At 42.6% G+C, this 20,126-nt stretch overlaps 1 protein-coding gene across 1 annotated transcript in view; it reads right to left on the bottom strand.

Annotated features, from left to right (window-relative positions):
• Positions 1–3,948: 3,948 nt before the first annotated feature.
• SYNDIG1 (synapse differentiation inducing 1) overlaps positions 3,949–20,126 on the bottom strand; it is a gene marked incomplete at both ends in the record, with an annotated part of 38,693 nt that continues 22,515 nt past the window's right edge. The window contains one exon of the mRNA XM_083857819.1: positions 3,949–4,107. Within this exon, the coding sequence (XP_083713945.1) occupies positions 3,949–4,107 (159 nt within the window). The remainder of the gene's footprint in view (positions 4,108–20,126) is intronic.

Raw genomic sequence — 20,126 nt, forward strand, 5'->3', positions numbered from 1 at the left:
TCTCTCAGGTGCAGCCCTTCTGCAGATTCTCATCCTGTGGTCTTGCCTTGCTCAGACAAGTGTAATGATGTCTGAGATTGGAGCCACTTCCTCTACACTGGCTTATTGTGCTTCTGACTGAGGTTCCAACACTGGCTGGGGCTTTCAGCAGCCTGAGTGCGTGTTCTCTGATATCTAAAACACAGGGCACTCTCTCTTTTTGCCCTTTCTCATATCCTCCTTACAGTAAAGTTCATAGGCACTTAATTGCATTATGTTTTTGGCTGCCTTTGAATTTCCTTTGCAAGTCAGCAGGTGGCATTTCCCAAACTGTGAGAGATATGTGGCAGCCAGCCGAGAGAAGGTGGCTGTCACTGCCTCTGCTGTTCCAGCCTTGGTGTACAGTGATGTTCCCAAGCTATGCCCTCTTGTTTCCTCAGCAGGGAGCTCTTGCAGGCTGGCTCTGTGGTGGGAATTGCCTGGATGATGGGAGAAATTAATTTCAGACTGAGCTATAAAAATACTCAAGGTTAGGAGATTCCCAAATGAGGGCACATTAAAAAAAAGTATTAAAAAAAAATCAATGGAGATACCAGGGAGTTATGAAATCCTGTCAGATGACAGATGCAATATTAGTCTCTGACCCAGCAAATTATTTGCTGAGTGTCTCTGTTCCCTTGAACTGAGACTTTCACAAAGAAGAATTTTTTCCTTCCCTCTCAGTGAGTCTACAGCACTCCTCATGTATCTTTTGAGGTTAATCCACAGTGACATCCTACATTATACAATTAAGTTGGAGCTTTCTGACTCTGGACTTTACAGTTTGGGATTTTTCCTTGCAGCTGATCTTAGGTATCACAACAGCTTGTCATCTGGTGTTAAAGACACCAGTGCCATTTCTTTAATACCTCCCCATTGAGTGAATATGGCAAAAAGGTCTCACTTCAGAAAGGTTTCTCTCCTCTCTCTGGGATGGCAGAGATCTATTGTAAACTGAAGAAGATGTCCCTGTATCTAAACATAGGTGTTCACTGCATATGGACAGAATGATTCCTGTTCTTCCCCAAGGATGGGGAGAGAATGACCACGTGGCATAAACTGGTTCTGTCTCAGAGAGAACAGGTGTTGGTGGCAGTTTCTAGTCTTCATGCCATAGACTCAGAGGATTTTAGATGTTTAGATGATTGTATTTGCTCTGCCAGCCAGAGATGTTGCAGCAGACCATGACGACATCATTTTTCTTACAAAGACAGAAGTCCCTGTTCAGCTCCTCAGTGACCCACAGCTTAGACAATCAGCAAACTGGACCCATTCTAAGGCACAAAAGCAATCACTGGGAGTTTTATCCCCACTCTCATCTGCAGTGAGGCCCAGGTCCACCTCCCCAGCATGCAAGCCCCCTTTAGCTTCCTTGCTCATCACCCTGGACTGCCATTCCAAGTGCCAGCTCCATGTCACACTGTGGTTTGCTTCAGGACGTGAAGCACAAGAGCATCGAGTTTCAGCCAACTGATGTTTCCAGGAGCACTCCTGCTATGCAGGTCTTTTACACAGTGCTGCTGCTCCTTTTTGCTGTTCACTGGGGGGTCCTGGGGACATGGAAAGCTGAATTCCCTGTGTTTGGAATGCTATTTTTAAAGCTGGGTGCAAGGGCCTATATGATATTTTTAAGGCTGCCCTTGTGGGAAAGTTTTTCTAGTTCCAGAGCTGGTTTTTGCCTCTCAGGCTACTATTCAGCCAGCACAATCACCAAAGATCATAAGGCAGAGTCCTCAACCATAAGATTGGTTTTAAAATAACATTACTATTATTGTTGTTAGGCTTGCTTAATGACCTTACCTGTATTTGCTTTCTAATTTTTTTGAACTCCAGGTAAAATTCAAATCAAGGCAAGGAAATACTAGTTCCTTTCCATTTAAGTGAATAATCAGTGTTTTTTATTCAATACCATATACTCCAAAGCTCAGGCTTTATGAGAAAGACTGACTGATTTCCCACAAATCATGCATAATACATATGCAGAAGGGATTAGGAGTACATTGCCAGTCTCCAGGCTTAGCTTGTAGCCCAACAATTTGCATCCAACGTGGATGAAATCCCTATCCGTGGCAGGGAGGTTAGATTTTTAAGCTCCCGTCCCACTGAAATCATTCTATGGTTCTGGGAATTCAATACCAAAAAACCTGTCAGTTACTACAACAGGCTTTTGGGTCCAGGGACAGCATGAGATGGTCTATACAAGCACCTCTCGAGGTAGCTGGACTGGGTGTCCTGGGCCTAGTTTCACTCAGTCTAATGCTTCACATCCACCCCAAAAAAAGTGTCACACGAAGCACCAGTAGCTGTTTACCTTGTGTTTTAATAAACCGTATAGCTACCAGAAAAATAGGATTGCATGTGTTTGTTCTCTCCCCCCAAAACAAAAAAAGTCAAATTCAAACCAAAATAATGGAAACCTAAAACAAGAGAAAAAAAATGTCCCAGAGCAAAGATGACACACAATACAGAGTTGGAGGAAAAGGTCTTTGATTACATCCTGCTTTAAAGAAACCATGTTTGTAAAATATGAGGCAGTTGAATAATAAAATGGTCATTGATTTGATTGGATTTTCCCCCTCTGTGTGTGCATATATATAGAGCTACTATATATATATGTAGCTACACATATATATGTCTATGCTGACACACCCTGCGGTGGGACGAAATGGTAAGACAAAGAATAGTTGAGTGCAGGGAAATCTGTAAGACAAAAAAAACCCAGTTGAGTGTGGGGAGCGAGTAAAGAAGAAAACAAATGTATCATTTCCATCAGTGAAGTAAGGACAAGGCTCAATTCCCCTACAATTTACCAGTGTTCTGCTTATTGGGGAACAGACTTGTCTCTACATGGCTATGCCATGTCCCTGATGTACAGCTGAACTATGAGCTTCTGATCTGAGTGATATTCACTGGTCAGTGTATGAGCAGAACCCCAGATATGTATGAAGCATTCCTTTCTCTGGTTAATTCCCATGCTTTACCGTGATTTTTTTAAATTAAAAACTTATTAGTATTTCAGTTTGCTTTTTTCCCCAGGTTTCTTGCACTGACTGCTGTGCAGGTCTCCACAGCAAGGTGGAGTAGCCCAGATGAGCAATAATGCCACAGTAAAGTGCCATTATCACAATGTGACTGGATGGAGGAATTAATTTTACAGTGGGTCTCATGTTACTTCGAAATTGCAATTTGTCTGCAGAGCTGAGTCATGCTGTTGTAACCTCAGCTGTTCTTGACTGAGTGGGCCAAAAACAACGAATGGAAGTAAAAACGTTTTTAATTTCCTTGTCTCCTTCCATGAAAACTTACCCCTTACAAGAAGAGTATGCAATACCACTCTATACTGAGGTGTCTGATTCACTCTTAGGCAAATGAGTTCTGCATTCAAAAGACAAACCAAGCCATGTTCTTCCTCTTGTTTTTATATTGCTCTTTCAGAGAACCAGTTGCTGTCCTTGCTGTCCCAGATCCCAGTGCCGTGCTTAACAAGCAAATTAAGCACAAGCTCATGCTGGCTGCAAAGTTCAGGTGACCAAGAAGGTATTAAGAGAACAGCTCAGTTTGCCAGATGCTTGTAAACACCATATTGAAAAGAAGGCAAAGGCAAAACACCCTTCTCCACACATCCCCTGTCTTCCTTCCTTTTCTTTTTTTCTTTTTTTTTTTTTTTTCATTCTTTCTCTCTCTTTTGCTCTTTCTTTCCCTTTTTTGTACAAGGGTTGATGAAGATAAGCAAGACTTGTGCATCACTAATGGTGGAACTTCCCCCAGCCCCTCCAGTTCCCCACCCTACAACAATGCACAAGCCCATCTCACCCTGTACCTGCCCCCAGAAAGTGTTTGTCTCTTTTTGGAAAATCACACAGTCTGATGTGCTGGGGACTTCTGCAGTGCAGGAGCTGGGTTGGCTGGTTCTTCCCTCTTTCCTGAGGCTCATAGATGGTTGTTTTTTGACAGGTAGGCAATAAGAGCCACAGCTACCCCAACATAGATGCCAGTTCCGATTGTGATGGACAGGACAGCCAGGAAGAGAGCTCGCCGGGAGCTGGAGCTTGCATGGTGGAAATCCCCCTTGGCTACTGCTTTGTTTGTCTGCAAGAGATACAACAACAATGCCATATATTTATTTGTTTTATCTGGAAATAAAGATGTGACTCTAATTTCTTGGCTGAAACAGGATCCTGGGATGTGACAGGTTAAACTGGCTGGCAATCAGACATTTTTTAGTCAAATGAGGTCATTTGCACAATTGAGATGGTGATGGAACCAGCAGCATCTCAAAGGAGGGTGTCATTTTTATAGACCATGCTGTGGTATCAACCAGGGACACCTGGCATGCAGTAAGAGATCCATCACTTACAAGACAGGTCTTGTATAAGCAAATGAGCTCCGTAAGTTCTCAGACAGTCTTTGTTCCCTCATTACAATGAGTGAGGAATCCTCAGCACTTTAATTGTATGTCACCATAAATGATCGATTTGCTGGGACACTTTCTTCTTCAGTGCCATCTACTATTCTATTTTTATATTTTTTTTCTTCTTCTTCTTTTTTTTTTTTTTTTTTTTTTTTTTTTTTTTTTTTTGCTGCTCAGACCAATTTGCTGCAGCCAAATGATAAGCTTCCACACATAAAAAAAAAAAAACAACAAACCACCAAAAAACCCAAACAAAACACCAAAATGCTTCCGCCTTTCTGTCAATGACATTATTTAGAGAACTGTCTCTTCTCATTCATCAACCTAATTTTTTAAGCATAATGCTTTATGAATATTTCAGGCAGAAACAATATCAAACAATACAGGTGAGGCTGCAGGGTAGAATGAGCTGCTTCAAAACAGCAAGATAGAAATAACACAGGTTTGCACACCTTCTGTCATGTCCTTTGGTTTAGGTGGGAAGGCATCCTACTCACTTTGCAAAGCCTCTCAGCAGGGTAACCAAAGATTTAATGATCTTCTTGTCTGGAACCACAGAAGACTCAAAAGAAGACCCCTTCTTTTAAAAATGCCAAGGCCTTTTGGGATCATTTTAGGGTCTCTTAAAAGTGTTGGCAAGGAAAGTAGAGAAAGCTTTAGATAGAGCTGGTCCTTCAGCTCCCCTCAGAAAATTTCCTCATGCACCTGCTGCCCACCACAAAACCAGTCTTGATCTGGAAGGCCCTCTTTACTGAAGTTGGACTGAGGGAAATGCCCAGCAATGAATATAACAGAACTTTTGGATAAACCTAGGTTCAATCTTCCAAAATGAAGGGAAAATTTAAAAATGATAGAGCATTTTGAAATTGGCATTTGTGAAATGTCAGTTTATGTAAGGGAAATATCTGCAATATTTGGGTTGACCTCTTTTAAATGAAATTTTGTAAAGCTTTAAACCAGCATTTCTTCACCTAAAAATAGATGAGAAGTCAAAGGGAAAAGAAACCATTAGTCAAAATGTCAAATAATCTGAAAACTTCACAGTATATCTTGATTGCTTCAATAGAAGAGGTAGGATTTATCAAAAATAATGAGTTGAAAGACCCAAAAGGATTCAGAAGGCTGATTTTTCAAATACTAGTAGCTTTTTCCTGATAGGATCTTCAGACTAGCAACAACCCTTCTCAAAAAGAACAGGGTTTTCTTCCTTGATGAACTCTTTGAGGACAGCTCTGGCCTTTGTAAAAGGATTGGATCTATGGTGAAAATCCAGTTTCTTGTTAAAATGTTCACCCAGCCAAAACCAGATGTCTTGTTTTTGGCATGTGCTGCCATGAAGTTTCTGAATTATGCAGCTCCAGACATAGAGTGATTTTGCTTGGGGAATACACTTGCACCTTCACAGAAATTCTAGTTTCCAACAAATTACCTAATCTGAGTGCATTTTTTCCTCTTAACTTAATGCATATTTTGTGACTTAGGAGAATGAAATCCTTCCTATATGGAATTTTAGTGGCAGACTGCATTGGTAAGGGCACATGGGAAGGACAATCTTATAGTTTTCCTTTATTCCAGTCAGAAAGATTTACATTGAGATGGAGAAACCAACCACACACAAACCAGCTTTCATCTGGGAAAGAGTAGTCTAAAGGAATTTGCTTAGTAATAAGAAAAAAATTTAATGCTATTTCCTAATTAGCAAAACCCTCACATTACTACTCAACATCATTATATAAAAATTACAGCATTTCTGCAGGTTTAAGCTGAAAGGATCTGAAAATACTTACCAAACAAAATGCAACAGAGGCCAAAAGTAATAGTTTAGCATCTAGCAAATAATGAACAGTTTTTCTTGATTAATTTTTTTTAAACAGGGATCAGCTCTTTGGTGGTTTTGATTACTTTGAGAAAGTCCCTTGGTTTTGGGATGAATCCAACCATCCCGTGTCACACTTGACACGAAAAAATTACATCCTGCTGAGTTTTCCATGAGAGATGTCTGTGTTTTGGCAAAATCCATGAGGTCAAGAAATGTCTTGCGTAGATCAGACACCCAAATCACACCCAGATTCACCAGCTTTTACATACCCTTTTCAGCAACATCTGTTTCAGAGAACAGTGTAGCCAGGAGTGGTGCAAGAATGAAGACCCAAATGCTCTACCAACAAGAGTTTAATTCACTACAGACTCATCAAGGTACATGTCTCTCGACGTTTTCTAATGTGCTTGAAAGTTGCTGCAAAAGTTAGTGTTTTTTCCTGATCAAAATTGTGTCATCTGTGGAGTTTTATAGTTCTTCTGTCCCTTCCCTGGCAAGGCTGTGGCTGGCAGCCAGATTATGGATATAACAAGTTAATGCAGCCTTTGAATAGGAGCAAGGGGCACAGGCTATGAGGAAGGTTGGGTGCTACAAGGCTGAAAACAGGAATTTTTGCAAGTACCAGCCACCAATCAATCTTCTCTTTAGAGGGTTTGGAAGTAAGTCAGAAAAGTGAGGAGTGGTGGGGAAAGAAGAGTTAAGGAGATCTGGAAAGAGTATCTTCTTTTGTTTAACTAAAAAAATGAATGTCTTTTTAAGAAACACTTTCAAGGAACTTCCCTGGAGGTTCAAGTTGAGCTTCTGCAGACCATATTCAGGGTGTCTCTGGGCTGCATGTTTTATAGGCCGAGAGAAGATGAATAATGTACCTCCAAGCTGCAAGGCTAAAACATTCTGCTGCATCCCACAGTGACTCATATATCATACTCTCAAAATACCTTCTGGTATGCAGTATCTGGAAACAAGAAACACACTGATCACAATTATTAATCCTGCTTCATCTCCCCAAGGCTGGAGGGTAGGATTGGCTCCATGCAGGAGAAGAGATTATCTTGACCCCTTTGGTCAGGTGGTGAAAGGATTTATTTTCACTTCACGAGCCAAAGAGTCACAAAGGCCAGGGATGCACAGGCTCCAGAGATGCACAGGCTCCATGCAGCCACTGGCCAGATTCTGAGTTTTACTTCTTCAAGTGACATACAAAAAAAAAATTTAAAAATGGCATTGCTTTTGTATCTTCTATCTTTCTTCTAGTCAAACACTCCATCTCCTCTTTTTAACTTGCCTAAACTTGTACTTCTGCTGATCTCCAGTTTTTGGGCAGTAATTTCACCTTCAAGTTTACACCACTTATTTCCACTGATGGTAAGAAAAAGACTCCAGTGTATTTGCTAAAGACATGAATACATAAAGGGTGAAGTCAGGATCTGGCTCTGGACCTTGAGAATACCAGCAGGGAGGTGCCAGTCGGCTGGGGAAAGCATGGGGCTGACAGACACTCAGCACAGGGATTGGGACATGGCAGAATGGTTTTCAGTCCTGAGGAGAGCATCAATGAGACTATGCAGCCCAACCAAACAGCTCCATGGGCAGAAATATTGAGCTAAATAAAGGACAAATTGTCCTTTGCCCTGCCAGGCATTTGAAAATTCCATTATGTCCATGGTATAATGGCAAGTCAGCCTGTGGTGGCAAAGAGCTCTTCCAGAAGTTTCTGTAATTTCTGGCTGGAAGGATGGCCCGGTGTAACAGTGTGTCTTTTTCAGAGTGCAGCTAGAGCCCTTCTAGATCCCAGTCAGTCTCTCCAGTGGTGAAACTGCTTGAGAAGAATTCAGGCATCAATCAAACTCACACATCCACACACGTTACAAGGCTAGCTCAGCAGAGGCAGAGGCCTCTCAGTCCCAGATTAATTCCAGCAAGTGTTTATTCCATGTGCTGAAGGTGGAATCCGGAGGTCAAAAAGAGAGGGATCATGTGGGTTTTCTCAGTTATATAGGGTCTCAGGTTCATGGGTGGTACAAGGGGGACAGGGCAGGGCAGGGGGAAAGGGACCATAGGGAATATAGCAACTGGGTACCAGGCCCCATAGCCAATGGGGAAACATGGAAAGGGGATACCATGGGGAAGTGATGGACTTGCAAAACCCAGGGAACAAATTGTGCAATGTTTGCAAGGATCCATGGGTGAGAAGCCTTTGTCACACCTGGGCATTGCTTTTCCAGGGCAAGGCAGTTGGAATTTCCTTTAAGGGCACAAGGGACTCCACAGCCCAGGGAATGGACATGAGTCTCAAAGACATCTCCGTCTGGAATGTACTGAGGAAACAGTGGGGAGCAGGTCTGAAATGTGCATACTTCCAAACAGATCCAAACAGTTTAAATCCCTCTGTAGTTGTCCTGGGTTGTAGTGTAGGATGTACACAAAGTATTTATTCTATCACCATCTTCATGAACTGTTAAACCAAGTGGGGCAGAGCTCTTCCCAGGCCCCCTGCCTTTGGGCTCTTCTGTTAGTGGGCCCATCAACGCCTGGCCCATGACTCACAGGTAACTCCCTCCAGGAGTTATCTCTGTTTAATGGGCCATCAAGGACCCACTTCACAACTCCTCATCCCATTGTGAGATGCTCCACCCAGGGGGAGGAGCCAAGCATTCTCACCTGGATATAATCTGGGATTTGGAACAGTACAAGCAACCCTTAGCTACTGGATTCCCAGAGGACCAGAGCTACCAGACCTTTCTACAGGATCACTGCTTCAGGAAGACCATCTCATCTGGACTGCTTCCACCATCCTGCTCAGGTTGTATTCTGACTCTGTCAGTGGTCTTTTGTGTTATTGCATTTATTTTATTTTATTCTATTTTAAAATTTTATTTTACCTTTTTTACCTTTCTTCTTATTAAATTGTATTTCTGACTTGGAGCCTCTCACTCATTTTGCTTTCAAACCATGACAGTAGTTTAATCTGACCTTTCTTCATCCAGCCTTTCAAGTGGCATTTCCTGCATTGTGAGCATCTCCATGTTTTCCCTGCAATACCATGTTAGCTTCCAACCTTTACAATTTCCTGCCAAGCTCCTGAACAGTGATGTGGCAAGTGAAAAGCAGTGGCCTGAGAAATGGTACTTCTACCAAATTAAATGATGCTGTGCTGGTAGAAGGAGATGTCTCTGGAAATCCATGAAAGGTTCAAGAAAATAGAGTGTGAATGGAGGGATGAGGGTGTAGAGGAAGACCAGCATGAGTCTGTGTCTTTTGCATTTTCAACTTTCATAAAATCTGTGTTTCAGCCATTGGATCATTTTGGTATCTAAGTTTTCCACTGGAATTTGAAAATATGGCATAGGCAAAGACATGATTTAGCCCCTGGCTGGTGTTGCCTGTGGCATTTGATTGTGTCTTTGAGTAGAGATAAAACTATAAATGTCCGAGTGAAAATTCAACACTTGGAAAAAGAACACAATAATGGGAACAGCAGGCATAAAAGACCTGAATGAGCAGAATGCAGAGAGATGTTTTTAGACAAGCTCCACAGCAACAGCTGTTCATTTGATTGCACTGGAGAGAATGAGACCTCAGCCTGAGATACAAAGGCAATTCTCTTTTCCTTGCTACACAGGAATTTGGATGTTTATGGTAAAGAAGATGATTCTTCCCTTCCAATTTGCTTCTAGCCCTCACACAGATGTTTTGTGATGAAAGAAGAAAATTTGGAAAAGATGACAGGTGGGAAACCCAGTTTACATATACAAATTCAGAGACTTAAAAGTTCTTGCTGTTGTACAAAGTTTTGCAAGGTGTTATTCACAATCTGCTTATACACAAATATGCCTGGAGAAAGTCTCCTCTCCATTTTACAAGGAAAAGCGGGGTTTTTAGAACCTTGTTATGACTTTGTTAGGGCTCTGGGGAAGGCCCTGCTGGAGGGAGGTTCTGGGGAAAGCTGCATTCATCTCTTTCTACCTCTAAATTGTTATGTAAGGTTGATGTAGAGAGTAGATTCTCTTTGTCCAAACCTACTGCTCCAAACCTACTGCTCCTCCCTGCAGTATGTCCACAGTACCAAATGAGAGAGAACCAGCCCAGTCATTTGTTTGTTTGTTTGTCTTTTCTTTTTTATTTTTTCTTTTTTTTTTTTTTTTTCCCCTGTGGTTCCTTCTGTCTCTGGTCCTCTCCCTCATTTGTGATGGGAGGAAGTCCGTGTCAGTTTGTACTTTACATTCATAACAATGTCTCTTCCCTCCAGCATGAGTCACACAGCACAGGAAAGGGGGGAGGATGCTGCTCAGTGCTGGCAGAGAAGATCTCAGTCCTCCATCCTCACCCTCCCACCCTTGGAACAGACAAGAATGATGGGAGTTTCTGCCTTGGACACCCTGAGCCACATTTTGGGGAAGAACAAGGTAAAGACAACAGGCACAGTTTTAAAAGCATCACTGGGGTGTTTTTTCCTCCTGACAGGAAGAGATTTGATCAGAGAATAGGTTCATCAATTTCCTCACCCACAGGTGTCCCTCCAGAGCTGAAACTAAATCTCTGGGAATTATAAAGTCCCCTACCATATTAATGATTTTTGAGATAAGACTAAGAACTCTTGAGGTAAGATTATCTCATTTGTTGATCTCAGTAGCTTTCCCAGGTACTTTTTTAGGTATAACAACAACCCATGATTGCCCTGTATGTAATCTGTGTCACACTGTTGAAATCTACTCCCAATTACATGTGTTGAGGACTTTCAGAACAGCACTGAACTGTTATTGGCAGAAACTGATTTCCTTAGGAGAGTTTGGTTTTTTCCCAGCACAAGTGGTGAATACCACACCAGTTATATGGAATTGCTCCTGGGAGCAATATTTTCCAGACCAGCCTGCAAAGTCTACAATTTCTCTGATCCTCACGGATGTGGTTTCATTTTTCTAGGAAAGAGATCTATGCCTAACTATTTCCTGAGAAACATTTTGTAATTTGATATGTTAACTATAAAGGTAAGAAGTTATCAGGCACTGTGGACTCTGCAGCATCTGACAGTGAATGTGAGGTAACTTATTCATCTTCCTTTCTGTTTATCTTGTATGAATTCAGCTTTTCAGAAGAGTCACCAAAGATCAAACAATGAAGATTATCTATTTCATAGGAAAGCCTTTTCTCCCTTTTCATTCCTCTCCTTTTTCAAAGTCTACAAAAAAACCCAACAATGGGGAAAAATATTTTATTTTCTTGCATTGCATTTTTATTTTCTTTAAAACTTAATCCTCTTTTCTCCCTCTCTTCCTCATAGAGCATACACAGACACAGCATTACTGATACGACTGGCTTTAGCAGGCAGGCACAAGGAGCTTCATGACCAGAGGGGTGATTAACAGGGAACAATAACCATACTCCATGGATTGTGTTGAGTGGGACATGAGAAAAAAAGCCTGACAAACAAATATCGAGAAAAAAATTGTTCTTGGATTCCCAGCACTTTTAATCCATCAGAAAAAATGCTAAGGGCAATGGGAGCCACAAGTGTGAGTGTTTTAACCATCTCTTCACTAGGCCAGAATATTTGCTTTCTAACTGGAGACAACACCAGATAATTAAGAGCCTGATGATCCTGCAGCACTCCTGCCAGGCAAACAACTTCAGTGTGGATACATCTCACTTAGATTCCTCTCTGAATTGACATTAGCAGGCTGTCTTCAATTTCCCTGTGGCCAGGTGTAAGGACCTAATACAGTTCCCTGTCTCCCAACACTGTCCAAGGCCATGGAAGAACTTGCCATAAGTCACCACAGTGGCAACTTGAAATAAGCACAGGCTGCATAAATTTGTCACAGAAAAGTGCTAATTCCGGGTTTGAGGATGTATCCAATTAGGATAAAACTTCCCCCTGTGGCGTGATGTCAGAAAGGAAGCAATGTGTGATACACATATCACCATAAATGATGGGAATTCTCTTGGACCCTCCCCCCTCGCCACCAAGAAGGGTGAAGAAGGACCAACAGGATGCTTCTGGATCCACAGGTGGTGATTATCTTTCTCTTGATCTCTCTCACCTCCGCATCTTTTCAATTTCTTTTTATCTCTCTACCTCACATTTACTATTAATTAAAATCTGTGTTATTGACTTTGGCATGTGGTATTGTTGAGCACTAACTCAAGCAGAGGCATCTCTATCCCACTAGATCACAACTCTAGGAAAAGCTGTAAATTTTCTCCAAAGGTCTTAGATCAAATACTCCTTTGGATACAGTGGAAGAATGAACGTTTTTTCCAAAGTGGCTACAAAACAGGGCTCAAAATCACATTGTTTCTGAGCTTGCAAGATCCTTTAGAGATGGGTCTGTGTCTTTTACACACTTCTCACTGGAAAAATCCTGCAAGGAAAGGTGGAGGCCTCAGCAAACTCAGGCTTCTGCAAGGTATGTGGATTCCACTAAACTTTTATTTTAACATCCATTAGAGAGAAATCTAACTAAATCACAGGGTCACTAGGATACAGAAAGTGTCTACACAGAATATTTGCTGGTTTAATTGTATTGCATTAAGATGCAAATCAGTTTGCACTGAGCTTTTTGTAACAGCCAGCTCTGCAATACATCACTTCGCAGGGTATGAACAAGGTTTGTCTTGCAAAGAAAGACTTTGGCTTTGAAAAGAGGCAAAGAGCTTTACTAATGTGTGTCAAGAAGAAAGTGACTCAGTTAATCTGGATCTGGTGCTAGAAGGATTCATTTGACATAGTAGGAAACACTGAAGATAGATGATGATAGAGAGTAGACACATAAATAGCAGGAAGCCCTAAATTCAACTCCAGAAAACTCCTGGTGGTCTAAAGTTCCCAGGGCAAGTAGGAAGTCCCAAGCTTGGCACCACAACGCCCAGTCCACAAAAAACCAGCAGGACCCCAGGAGCTTCAGTTCCTTCTCTTCATATCCACAGCCATTCCCTAACAGGAGCAGCACCTGCCCGCTCTCAGAGTCAGCATTTTCCTGCCTCCTGACTTTGGCTCCCAGTCAGCCAATAGCAGCAAACCCAGCTGAGTGTCAGGAATTCCTTGTTTCAGGTGTGTCAAAGCTCTTGGATTCCCTCTGAACAGCGACAGAACACAACCCTGGACAAAATTGTCTCTTTCTTGCAGATGCTTAGGTGGTTGGTTTTTTTATTTCAAAAATTTAATATGTTATCTTTCTTTTCTGATTGATTAACATTTCCTTCCCATATAAAACAAAATATATGAATTTTGTCAATTAATTTAATTGCATTAAAAATACAACTGTGACATTCCAGAAGATAAAAATGCAGAAGGAAAGTTTTAAAGTTCTAGAGGAGAAGAAAAGAGGAAGTGGGAGATATTTTAATAATTTTTTTTGAAGTCTAACTCTGTTGAAGATCAATCAGAGATAAAGGCAAGGGACTGAGATGAAAATTTTCATTTCTTTCTGACCAAGAGCAGAAAACATTGTAAAAAATACGTTGAACACAAATGTATGTCATCAGATATCTTTTTTAATTCTGGAAATTAATTTTAGCAGTTTCTATACATATGTTTGAACTATTTCTTGCTGCTTCTGAGCTTTTCTGTGTGTTTTTATATATATGCACATTAACCAAACCTTGAAGATGAAAAGTTTCTTTCCAACTGAAAAAAAGTGTTTGTTTGTTCTGCTTGAAAATGTATTGGTATAGGATGATAAAATATTGCCAAAATACTTTTGGACACCTGATGCAATAAATATCTCAAAGAAACTCTTTTCTGAACTGCTATATATATACACACAAAGTCTTACTAAATCAACAAAAAACTGGTGCATAAATTCCTATTTGGGTGATTAAGCATTCAATTTTTAATTGCTTTTAAGCAGTCAACACATGTTCCTTCTGCATAAATGTGATCCTACTGAGGGATCAACTCCTTTTGCTAAGGCTGAGAGATTTAGGTGAATAAACTCCTGAGAAGAGATGTTTTGGACCTAGGGGATATTTTATCTCTCCTGCTGACTGCAGACTTGAGGATGTACTTTGGAAAACACAGAGCTGAGAAGGGAGACACTAAAGAAATTATTCCTGTCCAGGATGCTCATTCTGTGGGGAAGACCTGCTAATTGCATTACTCAGTGTGATCACTGCAGTACAAAGAAAATATCTGGCATCCTTCCTGTCTAGTCTCCAAAACCATCCTTGGATGAGGAAAGAAAGAATTAGGAGAAAATAATGTTCCATAAGACAGGCACTATACCCAGACACCCATTGGCATCTACCAGTGCCAGTAGCACGGGCTGAGGAAACTGGAACACGTGTTTTGGAATCTCTGGATTCAACTCTGTACTCAGTACAGGAAGACTTAACAAGATCCCATTTTTCACAATGGGAAAAGTTCCCCAGCTGACCTGGAGCAATTAATTGCTATGTATCACCACTGCCGTTGGCATGGAAATTGAAGGCCTAACCTTGTGTTAAGCTGTCAGCACCCTGAAATTACTGCTCTGCCTTTTCTATGAGTCAGCATCTGCAAGACAAGAACTCCATGTTCTCCAGCAGAAACACATCCCAGAGTTGTCATGCCAGCAGACACCAGCCCCTAATCCCTTGTAAACAGAAAGCCCTCCCTCCTACAACTGCAGCACTTAGAGGCAGGCACTGCTGGGTTTCAATGGGCAGGATTTGCATGAGTGTGGGTGTCATTCAAGGAGATTTATCTCTTCTCCCACAGAAGAGCTGAGTTGTAGGTGAGCAGAAGACAGTCAGGTGTGCAGCTGCAAGGAGCCCAGCCATACCAAGAGCCAGCCAGAAAGGCTTTGCCCGTCCTTCCACTGCACAGTGAGCAGGGCAGAAAGCTGGTGATAAATCAGGGCAGTTCTCCAGAAAAGATGCTGTTGAGCTGTGAGTCACTTGCCCGAGTAAAAAGAACAGCTTCTCTCAACAGTTTGTCTGCTGCCTGCAACACAAGGAGACCAGAAAGACCCCACAGCTGCAGGGAAATAAGAAAAAGAGTAAATGAAAGAATCCTTGAAGTTCTTGTAGCACAGAGCCAGTGGTATAAGTTCCATGATTTCAAGAACATCCTGCTAATGTGCCTCCATCATGCCTGAGTCAGCTTCTATTCTTGACCTCAGGAAGAAAGTAAACTGCCTTGAGGCATGGATCTCCAAGGAGTCTCTAACTCTGGTGCTCTTTTCATCCAGCATCTCAGCAATGCCTCCTGTAGCCACCTCATGGTATTGTTTTTTTCCATGCAGCCTTGCTCCCTGAATCTCTTATTGCGGTACTAAGAGAAAGGAGTAGGATGAAGCAGTGTGACAGTACTTCCTACATTGGCACTCTCTGGGATTGCTTCATTTTTGCTTCCCAGGGCCCAAAGTCATAATATTTGCTGTTTTGATCATAGCTGGTGGAAGAAAGAGGCCATCCCAGGGGTCTCTTCTCCCTTTAACAAACTGCTTCACAAGAGCAGGGTTTTTCCTCAGTGGAAACCCATTAGCACACAAACATAAGTCCTCATTGCCCAACAGGGAGAGCAGAGATTGCTAACAAGGGCCTTTCTTCGTACCTCTTAGTAGTCATCAACAACCTGCTCAAGTTTTTTATTATAAAATTATTCCAGTGTATACAAACAAAACCATGAAGTCTGCTTCTTTTCTCTTTCCCTCTCATTCTTTTGCATGCATATAGGAAGTGTCTTCTCATCTGTGATTTAATTGGCTTGGATGTTTATGCCAAAAGAAATGAATGACAGGAATCAAGAGCTCTGCTCTCCAGCCTGTTGGCTTGTCTAGCAGCAGGTGGGTGAAGCTTGAGCAGCAGCTGCTACAGCTCCCTGTGTGCAGAGCTGTTTGTCTGTGTCTCTGCCTGCACATCCCGCACTGAGGGGATGGCTGGGGAGAGGCAGGAATGCACAAATACATTCCCTTCAGGAGCAGCCAATCCATATGGTGCACTGTGTGAAGAGGGATAAAAGCCTTGGCAGGACACCCTGGCTGAACAGAGGACTCATCCTGTCAAATGCAAACCTTGGGAATCAGGGCAAGCCCTCATGTTGAAAGGATTTTGCTTCTTGTTATCCAGCCCCTTTCTTTTAAGGTATGAGGAGGAGGGTGTACTGCCCTGGACATCTGGCAGGATGGCAGCATTAGGAAGAAAATATCCTTCCACACGTAATTGACTCCTTTTATTTGGACTGTCTCATGTCCAAGATCACTCCATCACATACAGGCAGGAAGAGGAATGCTTCAACTTTGCTTTTGCTTTTCCTGCAAAACCCAGCTGAAGACTCTCCTTCCTTGTTAAATGCAGGATGTCACTTTTCCTTACAGTGAACATATGCCAAACTGCCACAGCAAAAATGTCCATCTATCAGCTGAGACACTGAAAGTACACGAGTCATGGGCTTCACCTCAGCCTAGGGAAGGCTAGGAATCAGTGTGCCTTAGGATCTGACTTCTCACATGATACATATCTTGAATTTGCTTGTGCCAGGGTTTTCCCAGGACCTCAGCCAGCTGGGACCAGATGAATGGGCCTGTCAGTGTCAAGCTGTTTTTAAAATCCACCTCTTGTGTGGGTTCCTAAGAGCAGAGTAGTGGAGGACGATCTGCTCTGCCTCTGGGGATCAAGTTTTCAGAAGCTGTTCAGAGCGATTATTACCTCTTGTGGAGATAAACAGACCCGTCTGACTCACTCAGTTGCAGTTTTTACACAAAAGGCTACAGAATATGGTGGGCCCCATCCACAGATGGCAGCAAGTCGAGCAGGGTGAGAGTCTGGATGCAAAGATATAAACAGTGTGGATGCTTAAGTATCTTCCACAGTGCAGACATGGAGCTGCAAAAGGAGAATTACTCAGTTAGGCCCAAAACCCATCCTGGTCTGATGTAACAGTTGCATTTGTCCATCAGAAGATTTCAACAGGAAGTCATGCAAGTGGAAAAAGATTGATGATTAATCATTTCAGAGTTTACTTGTTTGCTTCCCCTTCCCCTTCCCTCTGTCTTTCCCTGCCATGTCTCTGCCTCACTGGGCTAATATATGTTTCATGACTGAAATACATCCTCTCCAAAAATATTCCACTGAAATATTAATGAACAACAGTTTTAATTATTTGCTCAGTTCTTAATGACTTCATGGCAGCTACTCTGCCAGAGGTCTGAAACAGTCTGCCTTGGTGACCAGCACTTTCCCATTGTTGCCTTCTTCAAAACTGTAAGTCCTCAGGGATAAGCTGAAGCATTTTTCTTAATACTTCCAAGATCTTTGATTTGTAGAGCTCTTAGGAAAATAGTGACCCTTTTCCTAGACAAATGCTGGTGGCAGTAAAAGAGATACAGATGTTATCAAGAGCATCCTAGTGACACAAAGTTAACTGTGCAGACTTCTCTCTTCCACTGGAAAATAGCAGAAGGCCTCAACACTTTTTGGAACAGGGTGCAAATGTTCTTACAGTGTGGCCCTCTGAGGCCCTCTGTTGCCCCTCAGTTCAGAGAGGAGGTTCTCACAGTGGCAAAGATGCCAACCCCAAAAACACTCTAAAAGAAAGATATATTGCACTTGTAATTACATTTCTATCTCCCTCTACAGAAAAGCTGTCTGCTACTGGAGGAAATATTTCCTTGTTGCAAAACCAGTTATACCTGCTCATTCAGAATGACTTCTTGGTTTCTTGTGCCAACAGCAGCATCATAAGAAAAATGTGCAGAGAGAGCAAATCACTCTCCCAGGGCACAGCTCTGCCACTCCTGATGGCAGTGGTACTGCTGGACTCTGTCCCTGACTCCCTCAGCAAATGTCTCTGTGACATTTCAAACCTGCTACTGAGACATGCTCTGTGGTGTTTGCATGCTGGGGGCTGAAGAAAAGTATCCACTTGATGATACCCTTTCAGGGAATGCCATCAAATACCTCCCACAGGCAAGCACCAGCCAGAAACAGGGCCTTCAAATGTCCAGAGACATCCGGGATGATGGGGAAGGAGTGAAGTTCCAACAAAAGGGGAAGTTTTGAAGCCAGGAGGCCTCCTGACATCTCTGGGAAGTGATGTGGAACAGCCATAACTGCTGGTGATTTTGGCAGCCCTGGGCAGCAGGACAGACTGGCAGTGGTGTGCACTAAAGTTCTGTGTGGGACTCCAGCCTGGGCTGGATGTGGTGCTTCATCTCTTCTCTGTGCCGTCTCCCCTCTTGGGCAGGACTGCAGGCTGAAACTTCCTTCTCCAGCTCAGTATTAGGCAACATGCCAAAGAGCACTGGGAAGGGGAAAAGGGATGATAAAGAGAAAGGTAAGAGACTTCAGCTGCAATGAAGAGTCAAGAATAAATCACTGGAGAACTCAAGCAGCAATCTTTAGTGGCCTTTAACTTCTCTGGAATTTGAAATTTATTGTCATTTTTATGTTTTATTTCAAAATCTCCTCTTGGCAAATTCAACAGAATGTGAAGATCTTCACAACACAGAGTGGGCTGGCAAGGGTGCCTTGATTCAGAAAAGCATTGAGAACTTGGTCAGATCTTACTTTTACCCCATTCTACAGCAACCTTCCCAAACCCATAAGAATGCCAGCACTGAGCCTTTCTCAGCAGCACTAGGGGCCGGTGGTAGGTGTGTTATCCTGCCCTTGCCTTTATCCTGATTAATTGACCTATGTTTTGGGCCAAAGAAATTTTGTGAAGAACTGAAAAAAATTGCTAGAGCAGTTAGAGAAGTGGCACTGTTCCTCCCAGTGTCAGCTGATCCCCATGCAGAGCGGAGGTGGCATTCGTGTTTTGCAAATGGGCCTGAGCTGCAGCTCATCTCACTGCTGAGCTTCTTTTGAAACTTTCTGCAACAGCTTTTTTACACCCACCCACGCAGAGAACGACACACTTCCAGGGCTGCTTGGGAACTTAGCAACACTTTTCTGCTAGAAAGACACACAGGTAGCAACAGCAGCCAAATCTGAGGCACCTCTCAATGCCTATACCAGCTCTCCTCCTCATCTTCCATTCCACATCTGCATGAACACTTCCACACTTTGTCAAGGGTCTTGCTTCAAAGAATGTGATCAGCCATTTGCATCCATCATCTCAGAGTGCAAGCTCAGGGGCAGAGCAAGATCTCAGGTGACACAACAGGGCAAAGGACAGCTTTGGGTTCCCCCAGACTTGAGCCTGGGTGACCTGCTCTTCCTGTGGTTGGTATTCCACCATAAACAGTGGAAATGAAGCTCTTCAGAGCAAGGAAACCTGGTGATGAGGCACAACTACAGCTGGGAGAGGATACAGATATACTAAAGCATCAGCCTAACCTACACTGGGGTTTGTTCATGTCCTTAGTGTGTAGAGGCATAGAGAGAGTTTCTCAAGTTCATTCCATGAACACAGAGGTGAGGACATCTTCCCACAGCAGACAAAGGGAGAGGCAGAAACAATGCACACCAACTCTTTTAAGAGGTCTTGATAAGGGTGGCTCAAAAACCCCATAGAATTCCACATTGTGGACCCTTCTGAGAGACAGCAGAAGTGAGATATCCTTGTGAGATAACAAAAAAAATAGTCAGAAGTCTGAGGAAGGGGACGGGAAGGCAGATTTTGTATTTGTAACAGATGTTACAGACCTCAGTGGAACAGACCTGAAGTGGTCCAAGGACAGAATATGTCCAGACAAATTTGTTTCTGTAGTTCTGTTTTATGAAACAAAATCCAGTGTTCACACTACTTTGTTGGTACTGAAGTAAGATTGACTAGAGTATTCTTATGACAGATGTCTTGCTATGAAACCTTGGAAATCTTATCTCTAATGCTGCCGGGCTTGCAGGAGAGACCACTCTTCGGAATCCAAAAAGGCTGAAGATCACTGCTTGCTCCACTAGCAGTACTGCTGTTCCTCAGCAAGTCTGAGGCTGGAAAAATGAGCTTGCATAACA

Source organism: Zosterops lateralis, assembly GCF_965231275.1.
Source record: "Zosterops lateralis genome assembly, chromosome: 3".
Taxonomy (NCBI): Eukaryota; Metazoa; Chordata; class Aves; order Passeriformes; family Zosteropidae; genus Zosterops; species Zosterops lateralis.